This window comes from Lagopus muta, chromosome 7 (assembly GCF_023343835.1).
Source record: "Lagopus muta isolate bLagMut1 chromosome 7, bLagMut1 primary, whole genome shotgun sequence".
In the NCBI taxonomy this organism is placed as follows: Eukaryota; Metazoa; Chordata; class Aves; order Galliformes; family Phasianidae; genus Lagopus; species Lagopus muta.
In genome coordinates this window covers 30,856,874-30,877,836 of record NC_064439.1, presented here as the reverse complement: position 1 = coordinate 30,877,836, position 20,963 = coordinate 30,856,874, and the positions used below count along the sequence as shown (strand labels likewise).

The following is a 20,963-nucleotide window of genomic DNA, read 5'->3' as shown; positions in this document are numbered from 1 at the left end:
CACTGGTACTACCCACCACATCACTGTTCAAACACCTGCTGTTTGGTCTCTATGAACATGCAGCAAATGCTAATGAATGTCAACGGCGCCATTTTTTCCCACACGGAGGAACTCAGTGACAGCCCTTTGCTTCATCAATGCTTCCACGTCAGATGCCATCCTGTCAGATTGCCCCTCTGCTGCCATCTGTCACACAGCAATGAAATGTAGCAAGATATTGATGGAAAGCTTCAACCTGTGCTGCCATACCACCAACATCCACCTCTGACGTCGTGGGCCAACATAACGAAATCAGAGGCATTGCTTTCAGACCTGCCTTCATATGTTGTGTAATTCTTGATGCTGAAGATACCTATTATGACTCACCCCACAATGTGCACATTTAACAAAGAGCCTACCTCCCCTTGGTCTCCCCCCACCCTCTGCCAGTCCTGAATGTAATGTTGTACATCCTGAACCTAAAGGTTCCTCCAGGGGTGAACTTAAGACGTTATGGAGCATTTCATTCTGGTGAATGAAGGCATCTACACAGAATGTGAAGGATGTGACCCAGCAGCAGTATTTGCTGTACAGCACAGTCCCCATCATTGTGAACTAATCCAGAGCTGTTGGTCCTAAAAAATCACTTGCCATTTACCCAGCACAGCTTGGAAGATCTATTTCATGTAGAACACCAAAGCTGCCTCCTGCTATCATAAATGTTACCTCCAACTCATTAATGTTCTTTGAAAGCTCATCTTTTATGAAATAAATCATCCATAGTTCAAGACAAAAGGAGGCCAACTGAAGGAACAGCCCATAGCCACAGGTGCTTCTGGCAACCTGCAGTTCCCCCTCAGCTCTCAAAGCACCACAAGCAGCAGCACAACTCCTTCTGCAGCAGGCAGACCACAGTGGTTGTTTCTGATACTTACTACATTATCTATGAATTGACTGCCTGATGCAAACACATGGACCCTTGCACTTCATGCACAGTGACTGAATGTGAGAGCATAGGATATGGTGTATTTTTCTGGACCGAGCTTTAGGAAATTGATGTTGAAATTGCACATCAGCATAAGCCATGAGCTCATACTCAGGCTGTCACAGCGAGAGGGAAAGCTTTTCCAAGCAGTGAAGTGACAGATGCCTATTGAAAAATTCATGGCTGTTCAAAGAAATCTCTGGATTGCTTTGCACTGGGCAAGCCATCAGCAAGGAAACAGAAGGTGAAGAGGTGTCGGTGTCACAAGGACCAAGGTAGTGCTTTGCCAATGCCTCCCCCAGAGAGCTGAAACCACAGGGACACTGTCAGCTTTCCAGCAGGATCTGAGCAAGGTGACAGGGCATATGGTTGGGCTGTTAGCCCTGTGGCTATGCCCCACGTATAAGAAATGGCAGCAGAGCAGCCAGCACTACAGCACAGATCTGCCCCTCTGAGCTCTGTACCCAGAATTTATACATCTTAAAGGCAGAGATGACATGGGAGCAACTCATGGTGGCAGTCAGCGCTCCTGCAAAGCAGCAGTTAGATGAGGAAAACAAATGTTAGGAATGTCTCTCCAAGAAAAAAAGAATTCCTACAGCGACCAACATTTTGAAACAGACAGGGGAGATGGAACTTTGAAAGCAGGAGAACAAGCCCTGCAAACATGGAATTAGCACGTACTGGAACACAGCGCTGTACAGGAGCTGCACTAAAGCTGGAATGCCTCATCTGTACGCACATTTCATCACTGCCAGAGATCCCAGCTCTGCCAATACAGTGAGAAGTGGCTCTGGCAAGCTTGGGTCACACAGAAGGAGCAGAGTTTCAGTATCACACCTTCCCATACCTCATCCAAGAAACTTTCATATAAAATGGTGCCCTTGAGTAGTTTGGGTTCAGAATGCAGAGCCATGTTTCTGAATAGGACAGCTGTTGGTGAGGGCTACAAACATTCATCTGTACCATATTTCAGCATCAAAATACCTACAAGCAGTCAGTGTGAAGGTGTTGGAACTAAGAAAAATTTTTGTGGGCCACCTGCCCCAGAGCAACTAATCCTCTACCTTAAAAACCAAGGCTCTATTAACAGGTTTGATCCCAGCAAGTGATCTCTGTGACAAAGAGCCAGTGTTCAGCTCAGCAGTGTCCCAGTGTCTGTTTGGATCCAAATTTGTGCTCACCAGTTTCTTTGGGAATGGACATAAAGACTTCAACAAAGAAATCCATTTCTAAAATGGCTATTTCAAGCACCCAGTGCTCCTGTGTCACAGCAAAAGTACCGGAATACATTTTGGATTCAGAAAACCTTGTCTTGTCTCCCATTCCTTTTAAGAGATTGTTAGTGGACATCTGAAATCACAATCATTAAATACCAAGCCAAACCAGTCTTTGCACAGTAAACCATCAGATTAGCACATGTGGGGCTTTCCGCTACTGCAAACAAGGAGTGCCAGAAGGTAAGTTCAAAAAACACAAGGCCAGGCTGGATGTGGCTCTGAGCAGCCTGGTCTGGTGGTTAGTAACCCTGCACATAGCAGGGGGGTTGAAACTAAATGATCATTGTGGTCCTTTTCAACCCAGGCTATTCTATGATTCTATGAAGTCCAGATGGCTGTTTTACCTCCCGTGTCTGCCACATAGCATACAAGCATTGCTGGCCCAAGCTTTCGGAACATATTGAAGTGGGCTAAACATATGGACGCTCACCCACAGGACAGCTCCGGGAGACCTGAGGTGCCACCTACACATCAAAGGCAACAGATTAAAGCTGCGCAGGGTGCTGACACTCTCCATTAACACCCTCTGTTAACAATGAAATGTGCAACTTTTAAAAAATCCTGGCAAGTTCGAGAAGTGCTTTAAAAATCACCTCAGTGGAATACCTATGTAAATAGAAAAGAGCTGATTTATTAAAGGAATAATAAGTAAATCAGAAATAACTGTATTTTAGACTCTTAAGTCATCCTTTTAAAGTAGTAATCAGCCATTCTGTTTGTATGTGTTTGGTAAATGATCATCTCTAATTAGCTGCTCCAAAACTGAGACCAATTAGAGTAGCATAAAGAATAATGGAAACAGTCTCCATCCAATTGTTTCCTCCTTCCACACTTCTTACCAATATTCTGATATACTTGAAAACAAAAGCTATTGCTATCCGCTTCTAGCAGTGACCATACAATATGCTACAATTAAAAAAACAAACCTTATGATTAGCTCTAGCTCACGGGCACGTGAAAGATGTCAACACATTTCTTTTCAGTTTTGCCATCATAGAAACAGACCATGATTAGATATCTACTGACCAACCACAGGAAGTTGATGAATGAACCAAGGGCCAACTCATAATGAAAGGTTTTTACTGGAGGGCTTAGAAACAGAGGTGGGAAATTTGTAGTAATTACATCACTTACTGGTAATTCTGCAGCACGTGATGCCACTGGCATTTCAGTGGTGTGATTACACTGACGTATATCATGTGATTTTTTTTCCTTCAACTTGGGCCACATTTTAAGAATCTTAATGACATTTTAAAGAGATACAAAAAGTATGCGTGCATCATCCCAGAGAACCCGAGGCTTCGGGTTCATCGAAGCATCAATTCAGTAACAGCCTATTCCATGGGCGTCCAACCTTTTGGCGGGCCTAGACTTGAAGATTGCAGAGGTCTTCTCAACCTTAATGATCTTGACTGCATGAAGAGGAATTGTCTTGGGCCACACAAAATATATAGTTGACGTATAGAAGTTACAAAACTTTATATTTTATTAAAATATAAAAAATAAGGCAACAAAAACAAGTGGGATACAACATCGCAGAAGTCTGATTCACCTTTTTAGCTGCTATAAAATTAAAACTTGCCTCTGAAAGAAAACCTTTTCCATACTGTCAAATATATTAGCTCAAATCCTGTGGGCAGCCAGCCGGTTGTGCAACACAAACTGATCAAAGTCCTGGGTAAGGAGGTCGCATTTGGGTTAATCGTTAAAGATGTCCACTGACACCCTGTATCATCTGAAAAATAAATCACCAATTAACTGGGTTAAGAAGTTTAGTTCATTCCATGGATTTGATGGTTTTGAAGACATTTTAAGAAAACTTAATAAACTTAGATTTCAAAGTTCATGTAATTACTTTCCCAATCATTTTCCTGTGGCAGTTAATTCCACATTAAGTATCTGCACAAGGAAACACTTGGGTCCCTTGTGCAACTTGCCTCCTTCATGAGTCTGACGATGCCATCTGGAATTGTCAGCATTAGATAATTCTACTCGAAAATATTTGCATCTATCTAGCCAGACCCCATTAATGACTGCATTAAAGAAAAGCGAATATTGAGTAGATACTTGGAATAGACAACTGTGCAGCATATTACTGGCTGCCAAGAAGATGGATGTTTCAGAGCACTGTCTACAAAAACCACTACATTCTTGTGCTACACTGCTGTATTACTACTTTTTATTTCATTGGACACAGATCAGAAAAATTCTGTGACCCCAACAATGGATGAACAGATTTGCTTTGAGCAGTTTTAGTGGGCGTCAGTGGAGTATCTGTTCATCCATCCAAAGTGTGGAACCACTCAGCACCAAACAGGACCGGCCACAAAGAAAGGGGCAAGATGTATCTTGGATACTGATATAATGCTATACATGCCCTAGCAATGCTGCTTTCATGTAAAAATAAGTACAACAAGCTAGTTGAATGTTTTGAGTTTGCTTCTTGATAAACTGTATTATGAAAAGAACATTCATACTATTGCTTGCTCACTGTTCTTCCTACATACACACACACACACACATATATACACACATTAAATACAAGACAGCTCGTGTAAGTCATTGTGACACTGAGAAAAGCAACTTCACTAATGCAACCATGAATTACCATGAGGGGTACATAACTGCATTTAAGTCAGTATGTCTGTTTCCAAAATCCTATTCAAACTGTGTGCTCACAAATATACACCTGGCAGCTTTTTTTTTAGGCTTCTTTAGCAATCCTTAAATTTGTTTTTGACTTCATATACCCTTACAAGAAAAAGAGAAGATGCTTTACATACACAAAGACACCTCCATTATTCTTTATAGTGCCAAGGAGCACCACCAAGGTTTCTATTGCTACAGATCAAACAGACAAGGAATAAAAAGCACAGAGATATAAAAACCTACCTCCACATTACAAACTTGCAGATGGCACTTCTCTTACTTTTAATTTAAGAGTGGGGTCTTCATGATTAAAGATTTAAAACAGGTCTGTTTTGTTACATTTCAGTATCTTTCTCCACTCACCTCCAGTCTGAAAGTTTCCCAAACATTAGACAGTAAGAGGATCTGGTGATTCAGCTGCAAGTGTAGTAGATGTTACCACTAAACCTCCTACTAGACCTCAGAGACATACAACTTTCCTGAAACACCTGAGGCACATAAAGAATGACAGCACTGTTAAAAAAACAACACACAGGAGTCTTTGTAAGTACAATTAAAAATTTATTTTTCTCTTTCTGCAAGGAAGTACAACTTTACACACAATTTGACAGGAAAAAAAAATGTTATCTGTCTGCTATGGTTCTAACTATGTTTTCCATCATACAAATCCAGAGTAACAGCAGGGGAAAAAAAGAAAAAAGGACACGGAACTTTGGATGGTATATCATCCAGCACCTCCATTTTTACTGCATGTTTTTCCTTAATTAAAATTAGACCATTACTTTAATTAAAAAAAAAAAAAAAAGAAAAAGAAAGAAAAAGACCCATCACATTAAAAGATAAATAACTAGCACATTTTTGGCAAAAGTCCCTGAACATACCCTTCCCCTCCCTGCAAAACATTCACCATTCACTACATTTTAAAAAAGCAGGCTCAGTGGCACTTGAATATGACTTCAGTAACATTTGGAATACAGTGCATCCACACTGCAATTCGCTTTGCTATAAGGCTAACTTAGACATAAGGCAAACATTACCTTAGCTCTGAAATATTCCATGGTAAGACACCTTTAGTACATATCTCTGTTAAAGGCAGAGATGCCTCGTCTCCCTTCGCTGCTCTCCCTCCTGATAAGGAAGCATTTCAGGGAGCTGGTGTGCTATTCTCATCACAAATCACAAGTTACTCATGAGTTAAAAAGAAACAGCAGTGAATAAAAATAAACAGTATTCACATATCTAAAACTTATTTCCATCACTTAAATAGTTTCATCTGCAGTTAAAAAATACATACACTTAAATATCTTAGTAAGAAACAACTGTAAGATATCACAGGTTATGTTTGCTTCTCGTAATCTAACTGCCTTAATTGTGACACACGGACACACCTGGACAGTGTAACTACCTGGGATGTTTTCCTATTGTAACTAATTTTCTTAAATATACAGTAAGTTCTCTCTAGCTACTCTGATAGTGCAAATAAAGACATTCTTTGGGTCACAATTCTAAAACGCTATCCCCCCTAAAGCGCTATCCTCAATTTAATATTTTAGCAAATGAGTAACAAAATACTGTTAAGTGTACACGCTTTCTAACATCTGTTTAACGATGTTCTCCTCAGTTACCTGTTTAATGCAGATCACAGAAATGAATAAGCTACAACGCTGCTCACCTACCCAAAAGATATGCTATATTTATACTTAAATACATTTATAAACCTACCTCTAAGTACCTCATTGCTGTCCATTTATTGTTATTACCCAAGGGCATACTACATCAAATCATGATATCAAAATATTTTTAAAGACAACAAGGATCGCTTTAGAAGCACTGCTCAAAGGCAATGAAATAGTGCTTTAACAACCTTATGCACATAAGTTAGGCCTATATATATACACACATATCCAGGCATTCTTCAACAGAACAGCGTATGCTTCATTTAGAGTCAGCTACTGCTTTGCCCCAGCCAGAGATAAAGCTTGTCTTAATTATGACCTATCATACATGTAGCAACACAACACAGCCTGCTTTGCTATCTAATGTTGCCAGCTGCTTTTGCACGTTTAATTGAATTTACTGATACTTGGTTGCTAGTTCCATTAGTGGTATTTGTTGCTGAACCATTCACAATGATGTAATCCACTTTGTTTTCCAATTTCACAAGACGCTGTAAGATGTCATCCAGAAGAACAGCAATTGTCCTCTTAAGATCAGCTGAAAGGCAATGAAACAAACTCCTGTTATTTATTGCGTGCAGAAAATAACTGCTATTTCAAAATATTCAGATCTTAGTTTGTTATCCTGTGTAATATTCTATTTCAAAAAGACTGAGGGGTGGGAGAATTACAAGTTTTTGTGTTTGTTTGTTTTAAATACAATTTCTTTGTTACTTTAGGAAGATACCCTCATAATACTAAGATGTAAAGCAAGCCAGCTAAATATTAAGAATCTAAGAACAAAACTTCAAGTTCAAACAGAAGGGTGGTGATTCTTCAAAGGCAGTATTTCAAATTTCACCCAGATAATATCCACGTGTCACCATTCAGCTTTGGACAGTGATAGAATATTTTTAAATACCTTCCAATATAAAAGAGTAGTTATTAAACACTTTCCTCCAAGTGACAGAAAATCTGCTGTTAAAATATATCATATACACCTACATAAGCTATAAAGCACACTGCATCACTGTCTTCTCTCAAATTTGGGACAAAGATGACATTTAAACTTACCTGGTACTAAAACCAAAATAATCAGTAGAAAGAGATATTTTCTCTTAAAGAGCAATCAACATATATTGCTTCAAGAAGTACAACCTCATGGATTCCACTTAAAAAGTTATCTGAACAATTATGATGCTTTTTTCCCTCTTACCATATCCTGCTACAGAGGCTCCGCTGCCACCATTCATTAAGTTCTTATTTTCTTCTGCCAGTGCTTTGACATATCTTTTACTTAGGTCTAATATCTGACCACGCAGCTCAGCACTGCTTTGACGTCTTGGATACTGGAAGGTGTAGCGTAGCAACATCAAACCCCAAATGATTCCAAAAACCAGTAAAAACATGCTTAGTTTCTGGGACATGTTTTTTCTTGAAAATGTTAGAAACATTTCTGATGAAGGCCACAGGTGTCTTACTTTCAAGAAGAATAACTGAACCTAGGTTAGTCAAGTGATATTACATATTAAATGAAATCAGAATTTCTATAAAGTAAGAAGTCTTCTGGCTGGATCATCTTGAATACATCTTCTTAGTTTAGCTGGTCTTGATTCCTGAAATTTGTAAAACATTACTTAGTTACTCAAAATTGCTGTAGTTGTTGAGATCAATGACAAACACAATTTTCCAAATGCAATACTACAGCAGAACAGAACATAGAACAGAGCTGCAGATTTGTATCTGCTCAGAGGTACGGTCATCCTTCTGTCTCGTCTGCTGTTATAGGGCTTCCTCTTTTTCTATTTTTGTTCTTCTAAACTTCTATGCCTCTACAAGTTACCTTAAATATTTTAAATACTGTACTTTGAACTAGTAAGCCCAAATGCAACATCTGGAATTGACTTCTGAAATGACTCACTTGATCTTTATTATTCACGTAGAAGCACTGGGCAATATAAAGAGATAAAACAAGGCTTCTTGGCTTGTTAGTTCCAAGTTGGTTGCCATCTGCTTTTGTACAGTACTGTTGTGTTCCAGTTTTGGGTTTTTTTGCCCTTTTTGGTGCCTTGCTCATAAATAAAACCAAAACAGAGATGTACACTGGACACACTTCTAGCTGCTTGCTACTACTATTAAAAAAAAAAAAAAGAAAACTTACCATAGCAGCCACTTCTGACAACTTGATATATTAAGGATTCAGGAGAACAAGCAGTAGGAAAACTTCAGCAGCTAAACAGCAAATAGCCAGACAGTTTGAAGTAAAACAAGCCAGACATCTTTTAGGAGCCCTGTATTGGAAGAAAAAAATCAATCAAACAAGACAAAGTGCAGCACTAAAAGACCTTAATTTTCCCATATAGTAGTTGAAATTGATCTCTTTGAGCCAAAATGAAATACATTTTCAGTTTTAAAGCCACTGTTAGAGGAAATCACACAATCCAAATCCACTTTATTACATTTGAATGCCCCCAAATTGATTTGAACACAGTAGTTTAAAAAAAAAAAAAAAAAAACACAAAACTTAAGAACCTCACTGAAATAACTCATTCTTCTTATGCTATGGTGGACACACGCTACAGATTGATCACATTTGCATACCCACAATTTGTGTTCTTACTCATTTTTCCTCTTCAAATAACCCAGTCATCATTTCTCATCTCCCAGCTAACTCCAACTTCCTCTCAAAAAAGCATCAATAATTGAAATTCCCATCACTTAAGTCTGCAAAAAGCAACTGATTCTACATAACTGCATTTTCACGTTACTCTCCATTCTCTCCCACACGTAATCTGACACAAGTAGTTTTCTGACTGTAGATACACGCTCTTCAGCAAACCTCCTTTACTGATACTTCAGTCTTTGTTTTGAATAGACAAGGTTAGCTCAGAATATTGAGACTGCAGTCCTCATCCTGCTGAGCACTCACCTAGACTGAACTCAGTCTCCACGGTATGTTCATCACCTCTGCGCAGTACTGCAACTGGCCTAATACCAACAAACCACAGCCTACAGCAAATTGAAGTGTTACCATCAGCAGTGCTCTGAGTTGTGCTGATTGCTTCTAAACCTTCATTCTTAGCTAATATATCAACAGTACTCTGAAAACTCTAAACCCCAACCAGGGGCGATATGAGGACTTGGAGAACAAAGTTGCTGAGAAGTCACAAGGCATTGCACGAGGATAAACTGTCAGTACACAAAATCTTACTTTTGATGTAGATGTACTGAAATAAGAGGTAAACAGAACCCTGTGAATCAGGAATAGGTTACTGCACCTATGCTGTTAGGCAGATACATAATCCCAGGATAGCATCCAACACAATGGAAAACATTTACACAGGATGCACCACAGTAGTGCACTCATGTGATGACTCAAAACAAACAATACCTCCCTCAAAAAGGAAGACCAGAAGTTCCACTCCCCCTTCTTGAAAGCCTGAAGTGTGCATACCTGATTTTTTTTTTTTTGGTTCTGTTTGAAATAATTCTTGCAGAATTTTCATGAAGTTCCGCTCCCACAGATCCCCACTCAAATCTCATCCTGAACCACTTTACTAGACAGTATCACTAGAGAGCTTTGCAGTAGCAATAACTCTGCTACCACACTGTAAGTAACACCACAAGCCAAGATAAGAACCCTGGCCAAGATGAACAGATTGAATAAACTCTTGCCAAAGAGCAGCGGGAACTACAGAGTGGGCCTCTGTCACATGTATTTGATTCACAGTGCACACGCTGACCACTGAAACTAGCAGCCTCAACCTGCTGGGCAAATGGCGTAACATCTCACAAGTAACCCAGAGAAAGAAACAGGGAGTAAGGTTTACCAGAATGAACGCAATTATTTGCAGCTGTCACTTTACCTATGTTATAAAGGCATTTTTAAGAGGGCTTTCACCCTCATATGAATTCCAGTGTTATTTCAGAGCTCTGGAGATGTGGCCTCTTACTCCTTTGAGAAATAGGTGCTTCCAGTCACCTGTAACACACACTCAGCAAAAACCTTCCAAGATCAACACAGAGCAGAGTGAAAAAAGGCAAGCAAGCCAATCACTCAAGTGATCTGCAGGTAGGGAAAAAAAAAAAAAAAAAAAAAAAAGGGCTTCTGAGCAGCAGCAGCAGACATTAGGAAGAAAATAGCACAATAAATAAAAAGGACTGGAAAAACCTTGAATCTCTTGTTGACCTGAAAGGTTGGTACTTCTGGAGCACGAACATTATAGTTTAAAACAATTGTACTCAGAATGGATTCTTTTCTTTTCAATAATACAGAGGTAACATCTAATGAAATAACAGCACACTTGTACAAAACAACTAACATCGCTCCCTGTGATTTTTTCCCCTCATTCTCTTAATTCCTCCTTACCTACTACTTCCTGCTGAAAAGGGGAAAAAAAAGCAGCTGAGACTTCCTTCTTCACAGTGACTCAGCCTGTGTGGGAACCCAGGCTTACTGCTCTCCCAGCCTCAACTGAAGTGATTTTATGGCAAAGGAGGTCATTGCAGAAAACAACAGGAAAAAAGAACAGAATTACACACTGCTGGAGCTCCTGCCATCCCTTGCTGAAGACAAAGTGAAGCCGACCGTGAAGACAGAAGTACGGATGAGACAAATCTTGAAATTCCATGGAGGAGGAGGACAAAACAAAACAGCAACTACACAGGCAAAATGACAAGTCCAGGAACCATGCAGAAATGAGCATCTTCCAGATAATCAACAGGCAGGCAAAGATGAGCGTTTCAAGAGGCAATTTTTCTAAGATCACTGAAGCCAAAGTGAATATTTGAATTATTTTCCAAATGATTATCCCAAGCCAGAGGCAACAGGAGAGCTTGAAACTACAGCGAATTTCAGAACAGAGACTTGGTTTCACTTCTACAACAGAGTTCGGGTTTGCTCACTGTCGCCACCACAGTTTAAGAAATCTACTGTCAAAACCTGTCAGTGTTGATTTAACATCATCCAGTGATGACACAACAGTGACATATCTCACAATGAAAACAGTGAACTAAGGACTTTGTCCTCTCCAAAATAAATCACACCTCTATCCTCTCACCTGTGTGCTGGCTCTGAAGTCACCACATCAATTTTATCATGAGTGTGTGAAATGAAAGAAATAGGGACCAAAGAAAATGCCAGGTAAAATCCATTGTATGCTCTGTAATAAAGCAAAGCTCTACTCTCTGATGCTACTTAACAATAGCATTAGACTTCAATCTTAATACTGACTCTGCTCCATGGAAACCAAGCCATACTTAAAACCATGATAGCTGAATCGTGCTGCAGTTTTCCTTACATTCTGCATTATTTATTCCTAGCAAAACCCAGAGATGACAACCATGTCCTCACAAGAAACGCAACAATTTGCAAGACAAAGGCACACCTCATACATCCTCTTACACAACAAAAGAGTATTGTGAAGACAAGGCACACTCAATTTCTTAACAGGTTACAATTCACCTTGCAGCACAGTCAGTTCTGCTAGTCAGTCAGCTCATGAAAGACCTGTACATATTCACCATCACTGCTCTTGTCTGTCCAAGTGATCTCCCTTCACAAAACTGCAAAAAGCAGTTACCGACATCAGAACAGCAAGTTGCAACTGCAGCAGAGATGGTCCGGACCGCCTGGCTTGGAAAGAACGACAGCACAGAGGAAGTTGAGCATAAGGGCACAAGAAAGGAGCGGGCAACCAGCAGGTGCTTCTGGTGAGCAGCTTCAGCAAAAAAGATAAACAGTGTAAATACGGGGGAGAGGGAGGGACTGGAACAGAAGCCTCCAAATCACATTACTTTGCAGGATGAAGCCAGGAAAAATGCCCTCAATATAGTATTATTAACATAGCCTGATTCAATCACCTTTGGTTACCTAATTTGAAAGACAGAATGCCAAGTGTTGAAGCAATAATTTCTAAGCAATTCCCCAGAGATTTATCTGTATAGGTCTCAAACTAATATATGAAGGAAGTAACCTTGATAAATAGCAATTTTACTCAATGTATTACATACTGTGATAATACTCTCTGTGTCTGACTGACAAATTATGCTCAACAACATGACACGGTGAGTTCCAAAGCAAGTCTGGCTTTGTAATTATCATTAACTGTATAAACAAAAAGTGATTTATCAAGACATAAAAAAGAAACGCCAAATAGAACCAACAAGACTGCATCCATCTACAGGCAGATGAAGGGGAAAAATGCTGCAAAAGAACAGAGAGCAGACAAAAACTAGAACAGTACCAATAAAAGCTGAGATTAATGGTTACTATGAAGTAATTGTACAGTACTGTACTACAGTCTCAGTGGAAGTGTAACAACTTTCTGAAAACATCAGGGATTTTAAATCAGCATACTAAAATTATTTACTAGTCCGTACTAGGAATTTGTTAGATTTATGGCAGCAAACATTTCTCAGTGCAGTGGGGATATATTAACAAACAAGCTGCAAACAGAATGCATGATGCTCTCATTGAAACAGTCAACGTACCTTTCTGGAAAACCAAATCACAGAGCCTAACAGAACTCCTGGAAAAGCTTCCAAGGTTCCATCAACAATATTCTATTAGTTCTTTTTTACACATGTATTTAGAACCCATCCCTCATTATCTCTACAAACTCCAAAACCTTTTTTCTGACTTTCCAACAGAAAATCTCCAAAATCATAGTGAGTTAACCTACAGACATCACACTGAGAACAGTGTCATTGGTATCTGGAGACCTATCAGATCAGTCACTGTGCAGCTTAAAGAAGAGAATGGCTGACACAAAAAAGCACAGAAGTGCAGTTGAATGTACATACCGACCAACTAATCTTCGAAGATGAGGACAATGAAATAAGCACAGAAGCACAGGAGCCACACACCAAGTCTTTTCCAGAACAGGAAAATCAAAACTGATTTCTGATATTCTGTTTCTTTGTGTTTTTATCTGGCTATCTGCTTGGCAGCGGGACAGAAGTCTGCACAGGGTGCCATTGACAAATTGATGCTCAGAGAAATTATGTACATCCTCTTATAACAGGACTGCGACTCCTGGTGAGAACCAGGAGAAAATAATTATATATATATATATTAATGTATTTGTGTATATATGTATATATATTTCTCCATCTGAGAAACTATGACAGAAAAGAGCTGCACAGCTCCATAAAAGACCTAGATGTTCTACTAGGTAGCAAAAAATTACCAGCAAAGTGTGCCCCAAGACAAATGAAACCACATTCGAGCTGGTTTTTGACAAGACTAACCCTCAGCACATTAAGTATTCCTTTTACTGCCAGTGTAAAATCTGGTCAACGAAGAAATGCCACTACTGGGGGGGAAAGAAAAAAGATATCCTATTGCCAAAAGCCTCAGTGATGCCTGGCACAACAAAGTCCTTCAAAATACTACACCTGGATGCTGATATGGCCTGAAGCCCTTTTCAGACTGCAGCACTGATCTGTTGATAGAAAGAATTAATACTAATGTCTGCTAGGCTCAAATACAAAGAACAGCACTCAAGAATGGGTAAGAAGGTAAGCAGCAGATTCATCTCCCACAAGCCTCTGGGAACAGCACACAAACAACTTATTGCAGGTGGACTTTGAATTGAAAGTAATAAAAAAAGTTTAGACTTGAAGATCCACCCATCAGGTTTACAGTGTCTCTGATCAAAGTGATCTGAGCACCCAAATGCTACACGACATTTAGTACTGCAGAATTTGAGAAATTCTGGTGACTTGTTTCAATTTTGAATGTAACCCAATTTGTACTTTTTTATTTTGCATTTTCTGCCAATGACTCTTCTTACTCTGCATTAGCCTAAGGAGTCTGCTGAATACCTTTTGGTTCCTGTAAAGTATCCTGGCTTGCCTCTCTTTTTCTTCCTCCCCTCCCCTTTGTTTTGCCTACCACTGGCAGCAAATGCTTCAAAAAATCAACCAACAGAAATTCTTTGTTCCTTGTCTGCAGGCAGTCAGCCAAGGTTTTGAGAGGGGAAATGACTTGGCAAGTGCTATGAAGAAACTCAAAGCAAGCAAACATCAATGGGGACAGTATATTATATTCTACTTGCTGCCCACTAGGTCCATCTGGGCCTCAAAGCATTCCTACAACTTCTTAACAGCTTCTTCACTTCATCTGGTCCACTTTTGTCTGTATGCTCTGCCACTGTCGTTCAGGCCATCATAGTGGGACACCTGCTCACAAGAACCACAGCTACAGCAGAGCATGAGGTACCACCCCACCTTCTTCTGCTAGTTTTGCCACTATATTTTCAGTGCAGTTGAATACCAGGCTATAAAAGACACTTCCTTGACAACTTCCTCTGTGAAATTTCACAGCTATGTTTGCACCACGTACCCAAAACTTCCTTCTGAAATGTTAACATTTGGCTAATTTTAGCTAGTTATACCAGGAGCCACAATTTCAAGACCATCAACGTGGGCAATTGAGAGAGATTTTCACTAAATGTTTTAAAAATAACTGGGAGGGAAGGAGGGGGATTAAAGCCAACTAGTAAAGTGACTGCTACAAAGGCAGAAAGTTTGCCTCTGTAAAACTGGTCATACACACCCACATGCATATACACAGCACTCATAGAAACACTACTCCTGTAATAAGTAGCAAAAGAGCATACTGGGGAGAGAGGAAGGACGTAACATGTGTGATTTTATTTCAGGAAACCCTCAGAATTCAAACTAAGTATGGATATGCGCAAGACTCGTTCATCAAGAATACCACTGAGTGGTCACACTACAGCATGGACCAGGCCTCAGGCTCACACTCCCTCTCCCAGGAAGCTGACCTAAAATGAAAGCAGAGGAAATGTTAAAGACAGACGATTTCGCTCCTTCTTCATGTTCCATTATGGCTAGATTACTCTGTCATTTTACCTTAACATCATATGCATTATGACAGACAATCTTTAACCATAAAAGTAGGGAAAGCAGAAGAATTCATTCTTCAAAAGAAGAAGATACCCAGAAACTTATCCAGGCAGTCCATCTTGAGGTAGCCTCATTTCTTTGTTGCTACTGCAGAGATAAAATTTACCCCAGTGAAATTGAAGTCCTCTCAAGTCCAGCATTAGCACACACCCTCTTTTAAATAAACAAAGTACCTACTTAGTTCAAAATTAACCTTTTAAATGGCACAGGCAAGCGATAAAATAATTCTTGTAAATCTGATAATCATACAAGAAAAGTTAAGAGACTGTTACTAACACTTGGTTCAGGAAACCCAGCCCACTCGACGGTGCAAGATTTCAGTCACAGCTGAAAGGGCTTTTCAAATAACAAATACCTTATAAAGAACATTTCAGCAGTAAATTTCCACCAGGACAAAACACATTCATCCAAATGACTGAGATCCGCAACAGATTTTTGACAGCTACTGTAAACAACTTAACATGTATTTTTGATGCTTACTTGTCTGCAGATATGGAGTGTACACAGCTGACAATTTAAGCTGTCAGCATGCAGTTATCCTACTCACAGTGTGGGCAAGATGCAAAAACCAGTGCTTGTAGCTATTCTCAAAAAAAGGTATGAGTGCTCATGAACTCCAGGGGAAATATTTTACTTTTAGCGGTTAAACAACATTCAACCTCCAAGCTAAACAGCATGGGATTACCTAATACCAATGCCTCCCTCAGGAAGCGAGAAGCCATGAGGGGGTTTAAAACAAAGCAGTAACAAGAAACGAAAAGAACTCCAAATAGCTACATTTTTACCTGAAAAAGCTTTAAGAGAGAGACCTACTTATTGGACCGAATTGATTTCATCACAATTACTTAATTCTCTGGAGCTCCCAGTTAAATCACTGAACATACTGAAACGCATAAAATAACATAAATAGGACACAAAAATTTCAGCTTTATACATGGATATATCCAGCAGTCAAACTAGGAACAAAGGGAGCAATAAATTTGATCTAAAACTGCAATCTCTGCAACACTAGAACAAGATGCTGCTCACAGTGCGTTGTTACCACCACCATCCTGTCTCTTCTCCGTGATATCCTCACAAGGATGCAATCGCAATTCATGACACTTGCAGCAGAATAACAACACATCACAATTAGTCAGAACAAATCTCATACACAATTAGCTTTTATATTCAACGTGCTCATATTCTGAAGGCTTTGTTACAAAATAAAAATCCCAGTTCCGACAAAGCTCAATTTCTAAAGAGAGAAGCTTCCCCCCACTCCCATAAGTTACCCACTGAGGGGAATAAAGTCATAAGAAACACCACACGTCTTCTCTCTGCACCGCTCTGCGGCACACAAACCCAGAACTTGCGCTCCCTTCTCTCTGTCACTATCTTTTAGAGACATAATACGTAAAAGAGAACATACGGGATGCTAACGTGTTGGATTAGAAAACTGAAAAAAAAATTTATTGAGTGATTAATGAAACTACAGAAACAAGGGAGACAGATGCTAGCGCATTACAAACGCTAACGGAAATTACTACAGCTAATGATTCCACCTCTGCTCGAACGTGGGCCGAGCTGTCTTTAAGTTCCATCGCAGCGCTGAGCGCGCCCAGCCTCTCCACAAGCCGGGTCACTGGAGCACGAGGCAGAAGTAAATCCTGCAGAGTCACCGCACTCACCGCTGCTGACTGAAAGGCCACTGCATGCGAGGAAGGAAACCACGACGGATTTTTGCGAGTTCAAAGCAAGTTCCAGACCCGCTTAAGTTATATCGGATGTTTCACTACCTCACTGGATACTTCCACACTTGAAAAATCGCAAATAACGCACAACCGACGCTACGGGAAGGAAAGCCGCGCGGACGCCGGCCAGCAGCCGGCGCCTGCAAGCAAGAAAATAAAACTACGAAGCCGAACAAAGCGGGCGCCGAGGCGAAGCGGAAGCCCGGGTCCGGCCGCCGGCAAGCCGCGGCCGCCCGCTCACCCCTCCCCGGCCCCATGCCGGCGGTGCGCCCACCTCCCCGCACGGCCCCGACCCTGGGGCGCAGCGCACGGCCGTCCTCACCCTTCTGCACACGTGGGACGCTCCCGCTCCCCGCGCGCACACTGCGCGTTGTCTCTGCTCCCAACCGCACCCACCTGACAACGCTCCGCTCTCCGCTTCCACCGACCCTACCGCACCACTCGGCGCTCGCCCACAGGCCCGCCTACTTCCCCTCCCCACCGGGAGGGCTGCCGCAACGCCCCTGCGGCGCATGCGCAGAACACCGCTTCTTCCCGCCTCCTGGGAGCCCCTCCGCAACCACCATCTTGGCAGCGGGAGGGGCTCGTGCTCGGCGGAAGCGGTGCTCTCGGCCGCGCTGCTCTCCAGGGAGCGCCGTTAGGGCCGGCGGCGAGGCGGTGGACGTAGGGACGTCAGCTGAAGGGTGGGATGCCATCCACAGCGACCTAGACAGTCTGAAGCGATGAGCCTAGGAGAACCGTATGAGGCTAGAAAAGCCAAGTGTAAGGTCTCACGCGTGGGTCACAGCAACTTCCGTTATCAGCACAAGCTGGGGGATGGAAGGCTAGAGAACAGCCCTACTGAAAAGGACCTGGGGACACTGGTGGGTGGCAGCTGGACATGAGCCAGCAGTGTGCCCTCACAGCCCAGAATGCCAACTGTATCTTGGGCTGCACAAAAAGTAGCACGGCCAGCAAGGTGAGGGAGGTGGTCCTGCCCCTCTGCTCTGTGCTGGTGAGACCTCACCTGGAGTACTGCGTCCAGATGTGGAGTCCTCAGTACAGGAGAGATGTGGACCTGTTGGAGCGTGAACAGAGAAAGTCCACAGAAACGATCCAAGGGTTGGAACACCTCCCCTGTGAGAGCACGCTGAGAGAGCTGAGGCTGTTCAGCTTGGAGAAGAGAAGGATATGGGAAGACCTTAGTGCAGCCTTTCTGTTTCTAAAGGGGGGCTGAAGAAAGAAGGGGACGGACTCTTTAACAGTATCTGTTGTGACAGAACAAGGGGAAATGGTTTCAAAGTAGGAGAGGTGAGACTTAGACTAGATATGTCAAGGACACAGATTTTTACAATAATGGTAGTGAAGCACTGGAACAAGTTGCCCAGAGAGGTGGTAGATATCTCAACTCTTGGGACATTCAAGATAAAGGCTGGACAGGGCTCTGAACAACATGATCTAGCTGTAAGTGTCCCTGTTAATTACAGGGAAGTTTGTCTAGATGGCCTTTAAGGGTCCTTTCCTATTCAATTCTACGATTTGGATGAAGTTAGGGAGCCTTTACAAAAATGGGAAAGTTATCATTTCTGCCCTCTACTGGTGTAAATGAATTTTGACGGTAGGCACAGAAGCTCTCACCATCCATCTGGTTTGGCATGTGGTTAGTTTGCTGTTACATACAGTTCAGTTATTGTAATGGGTTGCAGAAGCTACTCACAGCTTTGGCACTTCGGCACTCTAATGCCATAGTATTCAAACATTCATGTAAGTCAGATGTACGTACAGAGCTGTGCCAGCAAGTTACATCGTATTCCTACAGTGCTGCATATAAGGAAATTGGTATCAATTTACCAAATGTGAAGGTGTGGGCACCTTCAACTGTCACGTTGCTGTGATCAGAAGTACTTCTAGTTTACTTAATCTCTTCAGAATTCTCTATGTCTAGGCTAGCTCTCATACCTGTTACCAATCAAGTAACTCAATTTTAGTGTATTAGAAAGTTTTACTTGCAGTGTTGTTCTGCATGCATAGCTTCACCTTGTAAAATAAACAGAGATGCAGAAAGCAGTGTTTTCACTTTGCTGATCACACCATCTTCCCACATGTGCATTTCTTCCCTCATTTCCAGTGCTTGTCTGAATCTACTTGCCAGTTCTGAATTTTTCAACCTTCTTTTCTGAATGGATTAGACATGGGAAAATTCAGCATTTAAATCTGTTGCTCCAACAGGAAGAAAAGGATATTAATGCGTCAGAGGGGTTGGTGGCCTAGGCCTAAGAAAACAAATAGAACTGGGGGTAGGTGGTATCCCAACAGACAGCAAATCAGACATGTATGCAAATATTTACTTGTATGAGTTTTCTGATGCTGACTAGTCTACAGTGCTTTTATTTCAGTCTTGTAAGAGCTACTTTGGAAAAATGAATTTTTCTTGCTGGTGTGAAAAATATTGGTGTTCACCCAAAGGCCCATTTCAGTTTGGAAGATTATACAGTTATTGAGCTAGATGCTGCATTCCCACAGAGAAACCATAAGAAGCTGCGTTAAAGGAATTTTTAAAATTTTTGATTATTCAATCTGTCCCATGGAAAAAAGACTTTTGCTAAATTACACAACACAGACAAGAGGCAAAAATTAAGACATGAAATATTTCATAATTTAGCTTTTGAGGGAAGAGACTGATTATATGTTGTACACCACCAATAAATTTGTTGGTAGAATTATTTTCCAAAGGCAAATAATCTCATCAGTTTCTGTAAGCACTTTCTCATTAATAATTCTCCCCTAACATCAAGAAAAGATCAAAAACAACAGCTGAAATGGACTTCATGTAACAAATGTATCACAGCTATTTACTGCCATTTATTGCTGTACTACTTGCACAGTGATTAATCCTTTATTTTCACAGACACGCAGTGAGCAGCTGTAATATCTTTGCAAATATAAATTATATGAAATTTAGAGCTTGCAAGGGAAAGAAAGGGAAATCTGTCAATAGTGTAAGCACAAGAAGATTTGCTGGTGGGATTGCAAATTAAGATATGTCTCTGTTATAAATGTATCCTCTGTTTACAGGAACTCTCAACTATTAATAATATTTTTTTTTCTGTTGCCTGAAGGCCTCATGCATTTGGTCATCCTTCTTGAACGTGCATCTCATCATATACTCTTTTTATCCTCGCCACCTTATAGATTGTAAAAGTCAAACCTGAAATACACAGGTAATATCAAATAATTATCAATTTTAGACTCCAGGAAGCTGTGCTGATGTTATTGTAGCTTATTGTAGGAAATGATGAAGACAGGCTGGTTGTGGAAAACACAGAGTGCTTGCAGTTTTCAATTTAAAATGTAAATCTGATTTTATTTTATTTTTTTTACAAGTAGGTCTTTGTATCAGTTTCTACTTTTTTTTTTTTATTTTATTTTAACCATCAGAATATCTTAAAATACTACTGGAATTAATATTGGTACTTAGGAAGCACTGTCACTGTACACTGTGGCTAAGTCTCACATATGTACATGTTAATGAGAATATATTCCTGTCCTATGTTCTCTTGCCTCATTTTCCTTCCCCTCCCTCTTTTTTTTTTTTTTTTTTTTTTAAGTGTTGTATTTTATATATACATATTCTTTTTCCACTCTGTTATTGGTTCCCTTTTTTTTCCACTGATCCACCTGGTGGCAGAAGACTGATAAGCTTATTTGTGTTAGAATTTAAGTGTGGCTTTTGTGTCCTTTTCCTTTTGTTCCCTCTGCTTATATGCAG

At 40.7% G+C, this 20,963-nt stretch overlaps 1 protein-coding gene across 2 annotated transcripts; it reads right to left on the bottom strand.

The window, feature by feature from the left end:
• Window positions 1-5,685: 5,685 nt before the first annotated feature.
• On the bottom strand, window positions 5,686-17,739 carry CCDC126 (coiled-coil domain containing 126). 2 transcript variants are annotated; one of them, XM_048951323.1, is made up of 4 exons: window positions 17,612-17,739; window positions 8,710-8,839; window positions 7,765-8,164; window positions 5,686-7,107 (listed from the first exon to the last, which is right to left on the bottom strand). In XM_048951323.1, the coding sequence occupies exons 3-4, from the start codon at window positions 8,000-8,002 to the stop codon at window positions 6,926-6,928; spliced, it is 420 nt and encodes a 139-aa protein (XP_048807280.1). In that variant the 5' UTR covers window positions 8,003-8,164; window positions 8,710-8,839; window positions 17,612-17,739; the 3' UTR covers window positions 5,686-6,925. The 2 variants fall into 2 exon arrangements, with proteins under 2 accessions (XP_048807280.1, XP_048807281.1); XM_048951324.1 differs by having other exon boundaries at window positions 17,538-17,659.
• Between the last annotated feature and the right edge of the window lie 3,224 nt (window positions 17,740-20,963).

Excerpts from the sequence above, each read along its gene's own strand:
- CCDC126 (XM_048951323.1), bottom strand. The coding sequence starts at position 8,002 with ATGTTTCTAACATTTTCAAGAAAAAACATGTCCCAGAAACTAAGCATG. Across the intron at positions 7,108-7,764 it reads AGCCTCTGTAGCAGGATATG|CTGATCTTAAGAGGACAATT; the intron begins GTAAGAGGGAAA and ends ATTGCCTTTCAG.